A 19,271-nucleotide genomic window follows, 5' to 3' on the forward strand; every position below is an offset into this window, starting at 1 on the left:
TAATGAAACTTATGAACTTGGTGCATGGATTATTCTGAATTAATAACTAACCTACTGACAAATCTATTTTCTAGCTAACAGCCAGGATCCAGATGAACCTATTTTGGAATTTAGTTTAGGTGGGTGTTAAGCTATCACTTCATTGTTTAGTAACTTCTGTTTGCTTAAAACAATTAAATCTGTCTTTATATCGCATTCATCTTTTGAATAGAAAAGAATGTCTGGCTGTACACAAGCTGCTGTTATGTTTTCTTTTTTCAGCGAACAATTGCAGATGTCTAAGCTAGGCCTGATATTGTCCCTTGAGAAGGCAATGAACAGAGCTTGTAAGCTTTCCCACGTTCCCCAGAGCAACACAATTACAATTAAGAGTTTAGCTTGATGTGAAAGAGCAGTTTGGATTCTTCATTCTATGCCGCTGAACGTTGGTGCGACAGATAATTTACCCTAAAAATAGTACATCTTTAATATTTTGCTTATCTTCATGAATTGTATAACTCACATACGTTTTGACTTTTGAATGATTGCCAGTAATTTATTTTGTGGTATTCATAAGTTTTTATTCAAAGCGAAAGGAAATTATATTAGAAAAGCTTGGAAGATGCAGTTGGTGACAAACGGGAGGTTCGGCATTCCCAAGATCCTGAACATCCAACTAATTGTTTGTCACTTTCTGAACACTTGTTCGTCTCTGCATGGTCCAACAATGAAGCAGGCTCTGTGGATTTCCCAGACTTAGGCTGTGAAATTTGTCCTTTAAACCTGTGCTTGGTTCATCTGCTGTAATCTAGCAGACCCAATGTTAATTGGAATAAATAACAGCAGAGAAACACGTACTATACATTTTATTCAACTGTTGTTTTTAAATATGATTCTCTATTTTTTTTCCGGAGATATTTAATAAATTATAATTTCCTTTAATCTCTGAGATGGTGACAACCATTCCATCATATGATCTATAGAACAATTTACAAAATGATTTGAGCGTGGAAACCAGGAATTTAAAAGAAATCCAGAAGTGATAAAGTTCTTCACCCTGAGGGTGGTCCATGCTGGAACATGCAGTCCAAGAAGGCTCATTCATTGAATATATTCAGGATCAATTGATAAGCTATTTCGATATTAAGGGAATCAAGGGCTCATGTCAAGGGCAGACATGAGCCGGCCGCAGGAAGATTTGAGTCTGTTAACATGTTTCTGATTCAGAGCACTGAAGTGTAAAGGAGAGCTGGAGAAAGTGCACGCAAATGATGTGCAACTTGCCGTTTAAGTTTGGATTTTAGTTGCACAAAATATGGGCATGACCAAAAGTAGGGGAGAAAATGCTGCTATTAGTGTTACGAAAAGAACTGCAGATGCAGGTTTAAATCTAAGGTAGACACAAAATGCTGGAGTAACTCAGCGGGACAGGCGGCATCTCTGGAGAGAAGGAATGGGTGCGGTTTCGGGGCGAGACCCTACTTGTGGTTTTGGCATGACATTTTCCAGAGAAGGAAAAGTCAGTGAGACTTTGTCTATAATCAGATAGAAGTCTCTACTGCAAGTACTGGTCAGGAAGAAGTAATGGGAAAGGAACGCAAATTAAATATCAAGAGCCATGTGTGCGTAACGGAATATTCACAGGGCAAAGCAAGTTACCTATCTAGCATAGAGTCTGCATTTTGAGAAAAGGATAGGAGGACTATTGAAGGGAATGGAAACACCAGTGAAAATATCACAGCAAAAACTGAACTACCATCACCAAACACATATTGGCTGCTGTTCCATTAGTATAATCAGCATGTAATTTTTTAAAAATCATTGCTATTTATATAGAAATTAAATTGTTTTTGTTTGTCCCAATTCCAATAGCATGCAGTGAGCTGATCACTCCTTCCCTGGACCGGAAGCCTAACAGTTTTGTATCAGTAAGCGTGACGACCCCTCCACAAGCTTTCTGGACAAAGCATGTGCAAACTGAGATTATAGAGGTGAGTTCCCGCCATTATAATCTGGGAATTCATGGAAGACCGTCTTACTATGTTTGAACCATACAGTAAGTTGCTTGCCTCTGCCCACCAAGTTAAAGTTTATCTGTGGTCCTCGCCCTAACTGCACTTGATTTTCTGCTCCTTCAGCTCAATTTACACTAAATTGCTCAAATTTCTCTTCACGTCCCTCATGTTTGTTGATTTTGTGATTGTTCTTTTCAAAAAATGCAACTTGTTTATTTCTGTCATATTTACCTTTCTTAGACAGATCAGCTCCTGATTCCTATACAAATCATTGCCATATTTCCAATGCCCTTTCCTCTCAACTCCTTCCAAACCCATGTCCAATCGGATTAATATCCACTGCTACTGTTCTCAAATATCTTTGTAATACTCTCTGGCAAGATGCAATGCGGCTGTTGCAGTTATATATCTTATTTCTCATCACCCAGCTCAAAATGTCTGCAGTGTTGACAAAGCTGACCACATCATCCCCCTCCCATGCCGCTTGAGTGTAAGCCAAGTGCAGTGGCTTCCTTTCCCACATCCTTTTATGGCCCTGTCCCACTTAGGAAACCTGAACGGAAACCTCTGGAGACTTTGCGCCCCACCCAAGGTTTCCGTGTGGTTCCTGGAGGTTTTGTCAGTCTCCCTACCTGCTTCCACTACCTGCAACCTCCGGCAACCACCTGCAACCTCCGGGAACCGCACGGAAACCGTGGGTGGGTCTCCAGAGGTTTCCGTTCAGGTTTCCTAAGTGGGTGACTGAATGGCCATCACAACCTGAAGCATTAGCTCTATTTCTCTCTCCACAGTGCATGACGTGCATTTGTGTGTTTTAGCCATGTTATCCAGCTTGCAATATGCTACTTTCTCTGATCTAGACTCTCATCTATTTTTCTTCTGCATACTGCATCTCAGTGACTAAATGAATTGGATCATCCTGGATCAATCCAACTGTATAAACTGGTAGCTTTTTATTTCCCCGGATGCAGTGTGTTGAGCAAGCTAATCGCTAGCACAGACTCATTCTCCAGCACCCCACCTTCACCCCCTGCAAACAATCAATGGACATCTGGCAAGGTTCAAGCAGACAGTAGATCTCAAGCAATAACGTATCCTGCTATATTAACCCTAATAGCCTTTTACTCACAACATGCTGACTGTTATGGAACAGTCTTTAATAGTCTCATCAGAGATATTTAAAAGTTGTTCATACAGATGAAGATTGAGTAAAAAAAAATAAAGTGCAATTTAATCAAAGTCAAATGCTAACAAATAATTTAAACTATTAACATAACGTATAACATCTTTTTATGAAAGAAAATAAAATCTTAGGGTTGTCATTCTTATGGCCAAAGGGCATCCTGCTCCTCTTCTCAGTCAATCACTACCATGCTGATAGACTCATCACTCATCACCAAGTCTATCAGTGGAACAGTCAGACAAATGCACTGTATTAGCTTGTCAGGATATCTTGGACTTCTGTGTTTGGCAACGTACATGGGAAATTGAGGCTTCAAGGTACAAATAGTTTTTACCAAAGGCTCTTTCCTTCATCCACTACCCATGGCAGTACATTCTTATTGATATCAATAATTGTGTTTCAATTAAAAAAGTTACACCTGAATTCCTCATTGAATTTATGGGTTAACATCTTATAATAATAGTTGTTGTGGCAGAGTTTTGAACTCTGTCACAAGTGAATATCTTCTGTGTCTACCCTGTTGAGCTCCTTCCATAATTTTAAAGATGATCTTTGAATCTGTCTTTTAAGAAGGCACTGAGTCTGAAGAAGGGTCACGACCCAAAACATCGTCTGTCCATTCCATTCACAGATGCTGCCTGAACTGCCGTTGCTCTAGCATTTAGGATTTTTCTCAAGATTTTAGTTGTTTTGGCTTCATTGATTACTGTAGCCCCTCTGTTCTTATATATATTTATGTTATTTTTTTTTAACATTTCTTTCAGAAGTTGCAACTTTTCTTTCAATGTTTTCCCCCCACATTTGAACATATTTAAAAAAATATATTTGTTTCCACGTTATTTAAAAAAACATTTTGTACCATTCAATTTATTCTTCCCTCCAATCGGTGACATGTAACCTTATATGATGTGAATTCCAGTATGAGCTCTTACAAACAAACCAGAGTTGCACACATCCTTTTCATTGCAAAGTCTACTTACTTTTATCTTCATAACTCTTTTCCCCTGTCCACGTGTCTGTATTTGTTATTTTTAGACATTAATATTTTTCATAGTCTGTCTTTTTGTACTCCCTAAGATGTTTATTGATACTTGGTTCCTGGATTCTATTGCTATGTGCACCAGTTTAAATGTTTATCTTATATCCTGATCTTTTTTAATATCTGATCCCTTTTCTGTACCACCTTCCACAATATTCTCAGAACTCAGTCCTCTGACATCATTGTGCATCTCTCCCTATTCTTCCTATTCTTTGTTTTAACATTGCTGGTTTGCCTGTATTCCAAGCTGTGAAACTAACCTGCCTAAATCACATTTATCCACCTGCCCTCTTTGAAGCTCACATCATTAGTAAGATTTTGGCTATTGCTAATATCATCCCTCTTTATCAGAAATTATTTCATGTCTGACTATCTTTGAAGTGTTTCTGGATTATTTTAATTTTAAAATCACAAAAAAATACAAGTACTTTGAAATTATGTAAGCAGTCAAGAGAATTATAAATTTAAGGGTGCAAAATAAAACTTAAACAATTACAAGTATTATAAACAATGTCTTTACTCAGCAGATGGTGAACAGTTATTACCATGTACGGTTGAGGATGTTAAACTGAGGTATAAATAAGAACAATACTTGGGTTAAGGGTGGACAAAATTATTCACAAACTATATACAGTCCTTTCACATTCTTAATAAACTGTCTTGTGCTGTATTTTTTGTGGTTTTCAGCAAGATTTGTCTTTCAGATTAATAGCTTTGTCCTTTTTTTCTTGCAGGGTACAAGCAATCCAATTTTTCTAAGCAGTGTTGCATTTTTCCAGGATTCTCTCATTAATCAAATGACACAAATGAAACTTTCGGTGTATGATGTCAAGGATAGATCTCAGGGAACTGTAAGTGCTACAATATTTGCCTTTGTATGAAATGAACTGTTGTTAATATTGAAAGTTCAAAAATCAAGTCGGGCGAGTGGAGCAGAATTACAGTGCAATCATCAGTTTTACTTCGGTAAATCCATTCACTGACATCTTGACCAATAAATTATGATATGTTGCATTTTATACTGACAAAGTGAGTAACGCATAGAATCTTCTGTGGAAAGGTATTTATTCAGCTGCGATTATTGTATTGTGAACAGATAATTTACAGTGTTCAAAGATTTAGCATGGAAACAGGCTATTCGGCCCACCGAATCCACGCCGGCCATTGACAATCCATTCACATCAGTTCTATGTTATCTCATTTTCTCATCCACTCCTTCATACCAGGAGCAATTATTTTTACAGCAACCAATTAACTTACAAAACCACATACCTTTGGGATGTGGAAGGAAACCAGAGCACCTGGGGGTAACCCAGCACTGGGGGATAATATGCAAACTTCACACAGACAGCACCCGAGGTCAGCATCGAACCCAAGCCTCTGGCGCTGCGAGGCAGCAGTTCAACCTGCTAGGCCACTGTGCTGAGACATCCCTTAAACGGAGCATTGATGACTCCCTGCGTGGCTCGGTGATTAATGATATGGTAAAAGATAGAAACGCACAGGACTAAGAAGTTCATAAGTTCATTTCCTTAGCTGTACTTGATCTCATGTATGTGAAGGTTGCAGCAGTGCAATTGGGCTCAGTGCTTCTGAATTCAGGAGAGACCAAATCCGTTGGTGGCCATGCTCTTAATTATTATCTTTACTATAATTCATGCTGTCATGCTTGAGTGGATTGGAAATGGAATAGAACTTGTACTAAGATCATTACAATATTCAAGGTTTATCCATGAGTAAAATCTACTTGGAGATTAAAAATATCTGTTTAAAATGGGGGATCAGACTGCAGGCAAGTGTGTTGGCACGCAGCAGCAGCTGACTCGGAAGGGAGGCTGAGAACGGAGAAGTGGCTTTGGGAGCCAAATTTCTGTTGTGAAGGGGTGGTGCCGCAAGTGGAGACGCTGACTTAGTGCCAGAGAACCAGGTCCAATCCTGACTTTGGGTGCTATTTCAACCGAGCGTGTCAGGCAGCATCTCTGGAGAAAAGGAATAGGTGACACTTTGGGTTGCAATCCTTCCTCAGACTGATGAAGGATTTTGACCTGAAATGTCACCTATTCCTTTTCTCTAGAGATGCTGCCTGACCGGCTGAGTTATTCCAGCATTTTGTGTCTATATCTTGGGTATAAACCAGCTTTTGCTGTTCCTTCCTACACACTCGGGTGTTTGTCAGGAGTTTGCATATTTGCCTTGTAGTTGATGGTAAGTGTTGACTTTGTGGGCTGCATGTCTATGACTCCATGACTAATTTAATCTTTGACATAATGTACTTTCCGTAGTTAAATATATTAAAAAATAGTTTGATTTCTTTGTCATTTATTTCCAGTAAGGTAACACTGTGGACAATTACCATTTATACCTTATTTCTGGAATATCCTCCCCAGCAATGTTCACTTATATCTGCCTTTTATCCAAAGCTCTTTAATTGTCTCAGTTATTTGTGTCAACCACCAATACTTGCTATTTTCTCTGTCTTGTGCATTATTAATGTGAGCAGCCCTATGTGAGCAGTTCAGGAGTAAACCAGTAACCTTGACTGTGCAATTATGTTCAAGCTGTCAAACGACAACATAACAAACACTCACTGAGGCAAGGTTGTATACAATGGGCAATTGGCAATTTGCCCTGCATAACAGTGGAGAGTCGCAGCAGTACGAGGCCACAGTGCTTGTGAGGGTACCGTGAGTAATTACATCAGCTAGACTAACACACATACTATCAAATGTTGCATACATGTGCATACCAGTCAGAGATTTCAGTTAGGAAACCACTCTGCATAACCAGCCTAGTCCATTATCCCTTCATTGTAGATGAACTCCACAGCTAACAATTAATACCACGTGTAGATCCTCTGGAATCTTCTAGATTCCTCTGGAATCTTCATGACATCCTTTATGATGATGAACTTATTTTGTGTCTTCCCTTGCTTTTACTTGAGAACACCATACCTTGTTGAGATTATTCCTCGTCTCTACTGTCCTTAAATCCCAGCATGTTCCTGCTTTTGCTTTGGTCACCAGGAATGCTATTTTGCAGTTTCACATTGCAATGTAATAAGGGCATTAACTTGCAGTACTTCTGAGAACATGCAGAGGACTGAGAAGTCGCCATCTGACTTTCCCCACTCTGCACATAGCTTCTTCTCGCTCTCTGTCTTGTTTAGAAAGGCATCTTCATTGGCATGAATGAGTTGTGATGACAGGCCTGTCTTTGTTCAGTATAATTTTATGAATCTTGGATGGTACCACTTGTTGCCCTGGTACAATTAACAGGACATTATTTGCATCTAAGAAGTGAAATGATTTGCAGTGAATAGTGTGTACTCTGAGGGTATATATTCAGCCTCAACTTTCTCCCTGCACCTTAAGGTTGAGCAATGACTGAATCTCTCTCCACAACCACACCTCTGCTACAGCCGCAGTCACTCAAGGCGTTCCCCAAGGCTCCGTACTCGGCCCCCTCCTCTTCATCATCTACATCCTCCCCCTTGGTCAGATACTCCGCCACTTCAATCTGGACTTCCACTGTTACGCTGATGACACCCAGATTTACCTTGGCACCAAATCCCCCCACAACCCCCCCCTCTCCCATATCAACTCCTGTTTGTCAGCTATAAAAACCTGGATGCAACATAATTTCCTCAAACTCAACAGCGATAAGACAGAATTCCTCCTCATAGGCTCCAAAGCCACACTCAGCAAAATCAATAACCCCACTCTCACCATCGACGGCACCACTGTCTCCCCATCTCCCCAGGCCCGCAACCTTGGCGTGATCTTTGATTCCACCCTCTCCCTTGAGCCTCACATCCGCCATGTCATTAAAACCTCCTTCTTTCATCTCCGCAACATCGCCAAACTCAGACCCTCTCTCACTCCGCCTGCTGCTGAAAGACTCATCCATGCCTTCATCTCCTCCCGACTGGACTATTGCAACTCACTTCTCCTTGGCATCAGCTCCACCTACATCAACCGACTCCAACTGGTCCAGAACGCAGCCGCCCGACTCATCACCCACACCAAATCCTGGCATCACATCACTCCAGTCCTCAAAAAACTTCACTGGCTTCCCATCTCCCACCGGATCACCTACAAAATCCTGGTCCTCACCTACAAAGCCCTCCACCATCTGGCCCCCACATATCTCATTGACCTCCTCTCCCCCTACCAACCCTCACGGTCCCTCAGATCCACATCAGCCGGTCTCCTCTCCATCCACAAGTCCAACCTCCGCAGTTTTGGGGACAGAGCCTTCTCCAGGGCAGCTCCCAGGCTCTGGAACTCCCTCCCCCAACTGATCCGCAATTCCGTGTCCCTCCCCATCTTCCAGTCCCGCCTCAAGACCCATCTCTTCACCTCTGCCTATCCTTAGCCCCACGTCCCCGTCCCTTTTCATCTGTGCATTAATTGCCTCATGCTGTGTTTTGTATTGAATTCTGTCTTTACTTTGTGTACTAGTCATGTCTCTACTATTTATTTCATTCCCCTTACATGTTTTTCCTATACATGCTCAATTTTTGTAAGGTGTCCTTGAGACTCTTGAAAGGCGCCCATAAATAAAATGTATTATTATTATTATTACTTTGAGATCCTGCTAAGCTACATTACAGAATACTCTTGTCTCTCAAATACCGGAACAATAACCACAGCAGTGAAGTCCTTTCCCTGGTAAATGACCTTGTCTCAGATGCTCTAATTATTTCACTGGAAGTATCATTTTGTACTAAGATCACTAAATAATTAATGCAACAAATCTCATCTTGTCTGATTCATTCCGATTCCTCCATTCCCATAGTGACCTCATTTATTTTAACTCTTCATTTTCCAAGTCCCAATATCTAAGCTATCTTTACTCTGTATCAGTGTGATTCTGAGTGTACCAGTAAAGACGGCCCAGCAGTCATGATTGTTTAAAGATACAGTGCGGGAACAGTCCCTTTAACCCATCGATGCCTGCACCGCACACTAACATTATCCTACACACACGAGGGACAATTTACATTTATACCAAGCCAATTAACCTACAAATCTGCACGTCTTTGGAATTTTTTGAATGTACATTATATTTGCGAATCTTGGGTGTCTTGAATTTAGTATGCCTTTGATTTATACTTGTTTTCCATAGTTCACTGTTAAGATTGCACTTTTATTAGTTAAAAGCTTGAAAATGCTGGAAATTCTCAGCCGATCAGATTATAAATGTGGTCATGCTGATGAATTAAGGAATTGGGAAAAGGTTAAGAGGCAAACTGGTTTTATGTTGTAAAAATGGGGCAGGGGAGGAAAGAACAATAGGGAAATAGTTTTGAAGAATGGAAAGCAAGGGAAATGAAATGACCGAAAAGGAATTAATGCAATGATTTAGGAACATAGAAACATAGAAAATAGGTGCATGAGTAGGCGATTCGGCCCTTCGAGCCAGCACCACCATTCAATATGATCAGGGCTGATCATCCAAAATCAGTACCGCGTTCCTGCTTTCTCCTCATATCCCTTGATTCCGTTAGCCTTAAGAGCTATATCTAACTCTCTCCAAAGACATACAGGTTTGTAGGTTAATTGGCTTGTTTAAAGTGTGTAAATTGTCCCTAGTGTGTAGGATAGTGTTAATGTGCGGGGATCGCTGGTCGGCGCGAACCTGGTGGGCCGAAGGGCCTGTTTCCGCGCTGTATCTCTAAACTAAACTAGAATACATAAAGAGACATTTATGTTTCTTTCAGTTGATGTAACTGCAGAATAATTATCTGGATCTGTCAGAGGAATATAGACTGAGTACAGAAAATCTGAAATATATATACCAGAAATGCTGATTATTTGAAATTGTTGAACTTGGTGGAATCCAGGAGGTTCATAAGTCTCTCACAGTTACTTTACTGCTATGCCTGATTAACCTTATTTTATATAGCTTAATCATTTTGTTAAGAACTTGAGAAATTTCAATTTTTACATTTTCAGAGTTTCCTTTAGTAACTATTGTGATTTTTTTCCCCTCATGGGTGGCTGGTGGGTGGAAAGCTGGGTGTGTTTTTTCCGTATGCTCTGGTTTCATCCCACATTCCAAAGACATACAGGTTTGTAGTTTAATGGGGGGTTCTGTAAAATTGTCCCTAGTGTGTAGGATAGTATTGGTGTGTGGGGTGATCGCTGGTTGGTGTGGACTCGGTGTGCTGAAGGTCCTGTTTCCATGCTGTATCTCTAAAGTCTGAAGTAAAGTCTAACTCTTTATGACCGCGGACCCAGCTCCAACTTGCATTCTCATCTGCACCCTCCCCCCTTTGGCATTTTTGAGGTCCGAATCATTAATCTTTAAAATGTGGTACGTGTAAGTACTCATCAGCAGGAATATTTCGATGCTAATTTAGGATTCTGGTCAGTTAGCACAGAAACATTTGAATTAATTCCGAGGAAGAAGCTAATTTGAAAGGCCTAATTAATATTTTTCTTATTTTCTAGATGTATTTGTTGGGTTTTGCAACATACGTGGTAAAGGATTTACTGAAGGAAAAGAATCACAGATTGCACCTTATGCTACGGTCAGTAATATCCATTTCATTGGAGCTTAATTCAAAAGTTGTGCTGATTTATTAGGACTCGGTGGAAGTGAAAGAGGCCTCTTGCCCCTCAGACCTGTGTCAGCTTAATCAAACTCCCATTTGGTCCCTCCCTTTTCCAATGAGTGTGCAACGGTTTGTCCTTCATTTATTTTTCTTTAGAGAAAGGAAACAGAGAAAGGCTACTCTTCTACAAGTTAACGGTAGAAACCTCTTCCATTATATTTTGTTGTGCTACTTCAATAGGGGTTTTTTTCCTCATTTCTATTTTGGATTTTTTTTGTTAATTGCCTTAAATCTGCTGCACTGATTATCAAATTTTCTTGCGAGAAGGGCAGTTAATATCTACAACAGATAGTGGGACAGACTAGATTTGTATTTGCTGGCATTTAGATGAATGAGAGATGTATTGACTGGGTGCTTTGGAGAAGACCTTTCTTTGGAAGAGTCTAGAACCAGAAAAGTTCATCCATCTTCATGGGTGGTGCAGCGGTAGAATTGCTGCCTAACAGCACTTGCAGTGCGGGAGCTCCTGGGTTCAATCCTGACTACAGGTGCTGTCTGTACGATGTTTGTACGTTCTCCCCGTGATAGCATGGGTTTTCTCCGAGATCTTTGGTTTCCTCCCACACTCCTAAGACGTACAGGTCTGTCGGTAATTTGGCTTGGTATAAGTGTAAATTGTTCCTAGTGTGTGTAGAATAGTGTAAAGGTGTGGGGATTGCTAGCCGGTGGGGACTTGGTGGGCCGACGGGCCTGTTTTGCGTTGTATCTCTAAACTAAATTAAATTTAAGGCAGATGAAACAATTTTGTTTCTCCTGAGATGTTTAAACTGTTCCTCAAAGGATGATGCAAGTTAAACACTGATGGAGAGGGATTATTGCTAAGGGGGTGAAAAGTTACAGAAGATTGGCCAGTGCAGATTTTAGGTCAGATCAGCCATACATGCTGTGGGTCGAGCATCAAAAATGTGTCTAGAAATCAACTTTCGTGACCCATGTCTCGGAACTCCATGAAATTTTGCACAGATTTAGATAAAATATAATTGAGAAGGAAGTCATAACTCGTCAGTGCAGAAGTTGCACATTAATTAAACTAATTAGAAAATTAGATCAAAGTAATCACCATCTACTGTCCAATGCCCATATTACACCATGGGAAGCCTATTTATTGAGAGCTGTACCTCCTACTCCTGCTCCTAATTCCTATGTTTGAAATGTTTCAGGCACCAAAATTAAATATGGATGATCAGTTTTAGTGAACTTTTAGGCATGTTAAAAATCAACCTAGTGAGGCTGTTTCTTTCCATTCTTCCTCAACCTCTTACTATGTTATAGACAATAGACAATAGGTGCTAGAGTAGGCCATTCGGCCCTTCGAGCCAGCACCGCCATTCAATGTGATCATGGCTGATCATCCACAATCAGTGCCCCGTTCCTGCCTTCTACCCATATCCCCTGACTTTGCTATCTTTAAGATAGCTCTTAATCTTATCTAGTTCTCTTGAAAGTATCCAGAGAACCTCCCTCCGAGGCAGAGAATTCCACAGACTCACAACTCTCTGTGTGAAAAAGTGTTTCCTCATCTCCGTTCCAAATGGCTTACCCCTTATTCTTAAACTGTGGCCCCTGGTTCTGGACTCCCCCAACACGGGTCATTGTTTCTTGCCTCTAGCGTGTCCAAACCCTTAATAATCTTATATGTTTCAATAAGATGCCCTCTCATCCTTCTAAATTCCAGAGTATACAAGCCCAGCTGCTCCATTCTCTCAGCATATGACAGTCCCGCCATCCCGGGAATTAACCTTGTGAACCTACGTTGCACTCCCTCAATAGCAAGAATGGTCTTCCTCAAATTTGGAGACCAAAACTGCACACAATACTCCAGATATGGTCTCATTAGGGCCCTGTACAACTGCAGAAGGACCTCTTTGCTCGTATACTCAGCTCTTCTTGTTATGAAGGCCAACATGCCATTCGCTTTCTTCACTGCCTGCTGTACCTGTATGCTTTTTTCAATACTGATGAAGAAGGACCCCCAGATCCCAATGTACTTCTCCTTTTCCCAACTTGACACCATTTAGATAATTATCTGCCTTCCTGTTTTTGCTACCAAAATGGACAACCTCACATTTATCCACATTAAACTGCATCTGCCATGCATCTGCCCACACACCCAACCCATCCAAGTCACCCTGCATTCTCATAGCATCCTCCTCACAGTTCACACTGCCACCTAGTTTTGTGTCATCTGCAAATTTGCTAATGTTACTTTGAATCCCTTCATCTAAATCATTGATATATATTGTAAATAGCTGCGGTCCCAGCACCGAGCCTTGCAGTACTCCACTAGTCACTGCCTGCCATTCTGAAAGGGACCCGTTAGTCCCTACTCTTTGTTTCCTGTCTGCCAACCAATTTTCTATCCATGTCAGCACTCTACCCCCAATACCATGTGCACTAATTTTGCCCACTAATCACCTATGTGGGACCTTATCGAATGTTGTTTTAATGTTAAACATATTTTATTGTAGGTCTGCTGAAAATGAGCGAGTGGGTAATATTACTGTGATAGCATGGCAGATGGAAGACAAAGTTGAAGACAAGATTCCTGTGAGCAGATCACCTGATACCATAAATGGAAGGGTAAATGTTCCATATAAAAGCATGATGATGTGGAAATGATGCAAACAGATTTTTAATTTCAGATTAGTTTACTCACTCAATATGATGAGTAAACAAAAACAGAAACAAAAACTAAACTTCTAAATCAAATTACAAAGTGCTCGGGTAAATCAGCGGGTCAGGCAACAAGGCAGTATCTGTGGAGGGACATTCTGGGTCGGAACCGTTCTCAGACTGATCTCAGCCGGTTACGGAGGCATCAGTCTGAAGAAGAATTCTGATCCAAAACATCGCCTATCCGTTCCCTCCACAGATGCTGCCTGAGCCCCTGAGTTACTATAGTATTTTGAGTTTTGCTTAAGGTTCCAGAAACTTGTTTGTTGTATTGCTGCATTTTCTCGTCTCTCTGTAAATTAAATCCTTTGATTCCCATCTAAAGCAGCATTGATTTCTTCTTGAAGCGGTGTACTGCTTTAATATTATTTACCTGTCTCTGAAGACAGATAATCAGTTTAGTTTTTTGTTTTTAAATATTTTTTTTTTTCTTTTTTTTTTTTTCCCTTTGGAATAATTAATTCACAAGATGATCATTTATTGATTATCGTCAATTGCCCTTTAGAAACTGGTAGGGAGGGGCTCACAGCTTTAATAATAATAATAATGGATGGGATTTATATAGCGCCTTTCTAATACTCAAGGCGCTTTACATCGCATTATTCATTCACTCCTCAGTCACACTCGGTGGTGGTAAGCTACTTCTGTAGCCACAGCTGCCCTGGGGCAGACTGGCGGAAGCGTGGCTGCCATTCTGCGCCTACGGCCCCTCCGACCACCACCAATCACTCACACACATTCACACACATTCACACACAGGCAAAGGTGGGTGAAGTGTCTTGCCCAAGGACACAACGACAGTATGCACTCCAAGCGGGATTCGAACTGGCCACCTTCCGGTCGCCAGCCGAACACTTAGCTCATTGTGCCATCTGTCGTCCCAGCTTTGATCTGCGGCATCCAACGTGTTGACGGTATTCCCACAATGCTAGTGGATATGGAGTTTTGGAACATTTATTTTAAAAAGGATTTTGAAGGCCAGCTTTTTTTCCCCCCTTCAAGACAACAGGTTGTCCGTTTGGGCAATGCTATTCAGCAAGGCTGCTACCTTGCATTTTGTGGATAGTACACACTTTAAACTATGTTCTTAATTTTAAACACCATGATGATTATCAGCATTGATTTTTGAAGAAATGAAACTAATTATAGCTGTGCTAATATATTAAGAAATATAACTCCCTCGCGATTAGTGTCACAGCCTTTCTCACCATGTCTAGTTTAAGAAAGATTGAAGAACCATCGACACAAAGTACTCAGATATCCCATCTTTGAGTTTCACCGTCATCTCAGTAGATTTGAGGATCAGAGAATTTCACAAAAATAAAAATAGAAAATGCAAGAAATGCACAGGTCAGGCAGCATCTGTAGCGAGAAAAACAAAATGTTTCAGTTGCTTACTTTTGATCAGAACAGGGAAAATTTAGAAAATAGTTTAAAGTTGAAGAGAACCGAGCAAGTTGGAGTTCTGCAAGGGTCGGTGCTGGGGCCGTGACTCTTCACGTTGTGTATTAATTATTTGGACAATGGGTTTGAAGGTTTTTTGGCAATGTTTGCGGATGATATGAAAATAGGTAGAGCAGCAGGTAGTGTAGAGAAAGCAGGGACTCTGCAGAAAGACTTGGACAGGTTTGGAGAGTGGGCAGAGAATTGGCAGATGGAATATGGTGTAGCAAAGTGCGGAATCATGCATTTTGGTAGTAGGAATAAAGTCGGCAGTAACAAAATCGGTAGTAAAGTAAAATCGGTAGTAAAGAAAGAAAACTCAATGATGGCAATTATTTCATAGCAAAAGGATTTGATTCATAGCAAAAGGATTTGAGTATAGGAGCAGGGAGGTTCTACTGCAGTTGTACAGGGTCTTGGTGAGACCACACCTGGAGTATTGTGTACAGTTTTGGTCTCCTAATCTGAGGAAGGACATTCTTGCCATAGAGGGAATACAGAGAAAGTTCACCAGACTGATTCCTGGGATGTCAGGACTTTCATATGAAGAAAGACTGGATAGACTCGGCTTGTACTCGCTAGAATTTAGAAGATTGAGGGGGGATCTTATAGAAACTTACAAAATTCTTAAGGGGTTGGACAGGCTAGATGCAGGAAGATTGTTTCCGATGTTGGGGAAGTCCAGTACAAGGGGTCACAGTTTAAGGATAAAGGGGAAATCTTTTAGGACTGAGATGAGAGAAAGAAAAATGTACACAGAGAGTGGTGAATCTCTGGAATTCTCTGCCACAGAATGTAGTTGAGGCCAGTTCATTGGCTATATTTAAGAGGGAGTTAGATGTGGCCCTTGTGGCTAAAGGGATCAGGGGGTATGGAGAGAAGGCAGGTACAGGATACCGAGTTGGATGATCAGCCATGATCATATTGAATGGCGGTGCAGGCTCGAAGGGCCGAATGGCCTACTCCTGCACCTATTATCTATGTTTCTATGTTTCTAAGAGGGCTTGTATACAAAAACAGGGATGTAATGTTGAGGTTCTATAAGGCACTGGTGAGGCCACATTTGGAATATTGTGAGCAATTTTGGGCACCATATCTGAGGAAGAATGTGCTGGCTCTGGAGAGTGTCCAGAGGAGGTTTACAAGAATGATCCCAGGAATGAGTAGGTTAACCTATGATGAGCGTTTGTCGGCATTAGGCCTACACTCGCTGAAGTTTAGAAGAATGAGGGGGGGACCTCATTGAAACATCCAGAATAGTGAAAGGCTTGGATAGAGTGACGTGGAGATAATGTTTCCACTAATGGGTGAGTCTAGGACTAGAGATCATGGCTTCAGAATTAAAAGACTTTTTTTTAGGAAGGAGATGAGACTAAATTTATTTAGTCAGAGCGTGGTGAATCTGGAATTCTTTGCCACAGAAGGCTGTGGAGGCCGTCAGTGGATATTGTAAAGGCAGAGATGGATAGATTCTTGATTAGTACAGGTGTCAGAGGTTATGGGGAGAAGGCAGGAGAATGGGGTTAGGAGGGAGAGATAGATTAGTCATGATTGAATGGTGGAGTAGACTTGATGGGCCAAATGGTCTAATTCTACTCCTATTCCTTATGACCTTATGAGAACAGTGAGCAGTTCAGAGAACAATGGGGAACGTCTACGGTAGAATGGAGACCAAGAGAAAATGGATGGTGCAGATTTGTATCAACTGAGAGAGATTGGTGACAGCTTGTTAATGGCAGTGAATATCTTGAAGTGTACATAGAACATAGAATGAACAGTACAGTGTATGAAGGAACTGCAGATGCTGGCTTAAACCAGATAGACACAAAATGCTGGAATAACTCAGTGGGACAGGCAGCGTCTCTGGAGAGAAGGAATGGGTGACATTTCGGGTCTGAAGAAGGGTCTCGACCCGAAACGTCACCCATTCCTTCTCTCCAGAGATGCTGCCTGTCCAGCTGAGTTACTCCAGCATTGTGTGTATCTATAGAACAGTACAGCACAGGAACGACCCTGTCGGACCACAATGTTTGTGCCAAATATGATGCCAAGTTAAACTGATCTCATCTGCCTGTACATGATCCATATCGCTCTATTACCTGCACTTCCATGTCCTATCAAAAAAACCCTATCAAACGCCACTATCATATCTACCTCCACTACTACCCCAGGCAATGCATTCAAGGCTCCCACTACTCACTGTACACAAAAACTTGCCCTTCACATCTCCATTAATCATTCCCCCTCTCACCTTTTATCTAGACCACTCTCAGTGTGAGTGCTAATCATCATGTACCTTTTAGCCCTGTCTGCAACTGTAAAGAGGACGGAAATGGGAAAGTTCTAACTGCAAAAAACATTGTATAACATTTTTTCCCCTCTATAATTTTACAGACTGTGTTGCCGGTTGATGAAAGTTTAACAGAATCTTTGACCTTTCACTCAAGACACTCTTCTCTGAAGAAAGATGCACTATTAAAATCAGGTAGATAATATCAACGTGCCTAAGTTAGACTTCATGTCCTCCTCCTGCCGGTTAAATTGTGCATTTATGCAACTTGTCCAGATGTGTGTGGTGTGTCTCCTAATTTCTAAACCAAGATGTGTGCTTTGTTGGTCTGTTATAAAAAAAAATATTATATTATGGTGGGCAGAGATGGTGCCTCATGGGTGGTCAGAGGAATTAATTGTTTGATTCTCAGGACTGCTTATAGATCATTAATTCTCAACCTATCCAGCAGGTGTCTCATGGTACCATGTTATTCCTAATGGGTCTGTCCCACTTAGGCGATATTTTGGGCGACTACAGGCGACTGTCGCAGAATTTTCAACGTGTTTTTGCTATCGTATGTTGACTTAGGTGGTGTCACAGGTGCTGTCGTAGGTTGTCGCTGGGTGTCGTAGGTGAATTCCATTAAACTAGTCCTTGGCAGTCGCCTAAGCGGACAATGACTGTCTTGTAGGACATACAGCTCCACCTATGCGACTCACAAAGAGCCCATCTTTGAGAGCCTAATAGCAGTGTAATTAATGAAAATGGAGAGAGATACTCTAGAGGGAAATGCCTAGAGTAAGTTAGCATAAGTTAGCAACAATCCAGTATTTGGTATAGGCTGGGCAGTCAAATGGTGGCATCATTTGCAAGAGGGTCAAAATGTCCACAATAGTAAGTTTCTCACTATTGTGCTTGGATGCTTCATTATTGAAATTGTGTACAATCTGATCTTGACCTGTAATAGTGCAGCAGTAAACTGCTCTATTTGTGTAGAACCTCCAGACTCATTCTGTCAGTCCAGGCTTCTGCAATGGAGGCCAGATTAAATGGCAGTCCAATGACCCTGGAAAACTAGTGAAACGGGACTTGCTGATAAATCACAGTTTTATCTCTGATGAGGAATGAAACCAGATAACTTCAGTTTCAAGGATGTATGAAAGGATGCTTCAAACAAAATTTAAAATAAATTCTGATAACAGTCTTCGACCTAAAACATTGACTCTGTTTTTAGGTAAACTCTAACTTGCAGTGTTTCCTGCTTTTTCTGTTATTTCTGGTTTCCAACATCTGTAGTTTCTTAGTTTTCCTTTAAATATATTTAGCTGATTGTTAATGTTTTGTTTATAGTTTTGATGAACTGTCGTCCCCTTTCAATATTTAGCCTTTGTTACTCTGCACAGCTTTGGAGTAATTAGATCTTGGGATCTAGCAGCTTTACATAATTTGCATGTCTAAAAGGAGTTTCATTAATGAAAATATTGAACAACAGAACGCCAGCAAAATGTGACATGTCCCATCTGTTTATTTTAGTGTTTGGCGGCGTTATCTGTCGGATGTACCGTTTTCCTACAACGGATGGGAACCACCTGCGGATTTTGGAGCAGATGGCAGAGAGCATGTTATCACTTCATGTCCCCAGGCAGTTTGTCAAATTGGTCATTGAAGAGGATGCAGCAAGGTAACCTTTGTACACTGCTTTTTAATTAGTGAGAAGGAATGGCTGAAGGATTATTGATTCAAATCAAGTTGAGTTTAGTTGAATTTAATTTATTGCCACGTGTACCGAGGTAGAATGAAAAACTTTTGTTGCGTGCTAACCTGTCAGCGGAAGGACAATACATGATTACAATCATGCCATCCACAGTGTACAGATATATGATAAAGGGAATAATGTGACTAGTTAAAGTAAGAAATGCTGCTGTTAGAGTAGAGATTTAAAAGAGTGGAGCGATTGTAATGCGTGATTGCAGATCCACTTTTGTGACTAGCACACAGAGTCTTCTGATTTGGGTGCCGTCTTGGATCATGGCCCTGACAAACCTTAA

General features: G+C 41.0%; 1 protein-coding gene across 11 annotated transcripts in view; it reads left to right on the forward strand.

Moving 5' to 3' along the window:
- Positions 1-19,271, forward strand: part of inpp4a (inositol polyphosphate-4-phosphatase type I A) — a 161,596-nt gene that overhangs the window by 85,713 nt on the left and 56,612 nt on the right. For all 11 annotated transcript variants that reach the window (XM_033023231.1, XM_033023232.1, XM_033023229.1 and 8 more), the window contains 7 exons: positions 75-119; positions 1,852-1,970; positions 4,951-5,067; positions 10,672-10,751; positions 13,304-13,415; positions 17,346-17,436; positions 18,757-18,904. In XM_033023231.1, coding sequence (XP_032879122.1) covers positions 75-119; positions 1,852-1,970; positions 4,951-5,067; positions 10,672-10,751; positions 13,304-13,415; positions 17,346-17,436; positions 18,757-18,904 — 712 coding nt within the window. The remainder of the gene's footprint in view (positions 1-74; positions 120-1,851; positions 1,971-4,950; positions 5,068-10,671; positions 10,752-13,303; positions 13,416-17,345; positions 17,437-18,756; positions 18,905-19,271) is intronic.

The sequence above is a fragment of the Amblyraja radiata genome, chromosome 6 (genome assembly GCF_010909765.2).
Source record: "Amblyraja radiata isolate CabotCenter1 chromosome 6, sAmbRad1.1.pri, whole genome shotgun sequence".
Taxonomy (NCBI): Eukaryota; Metazoa; Chordata; class Chondrichthyes; order Rajiformes; family Rajidae; genus Amblyraja; species Amblyraja radiata.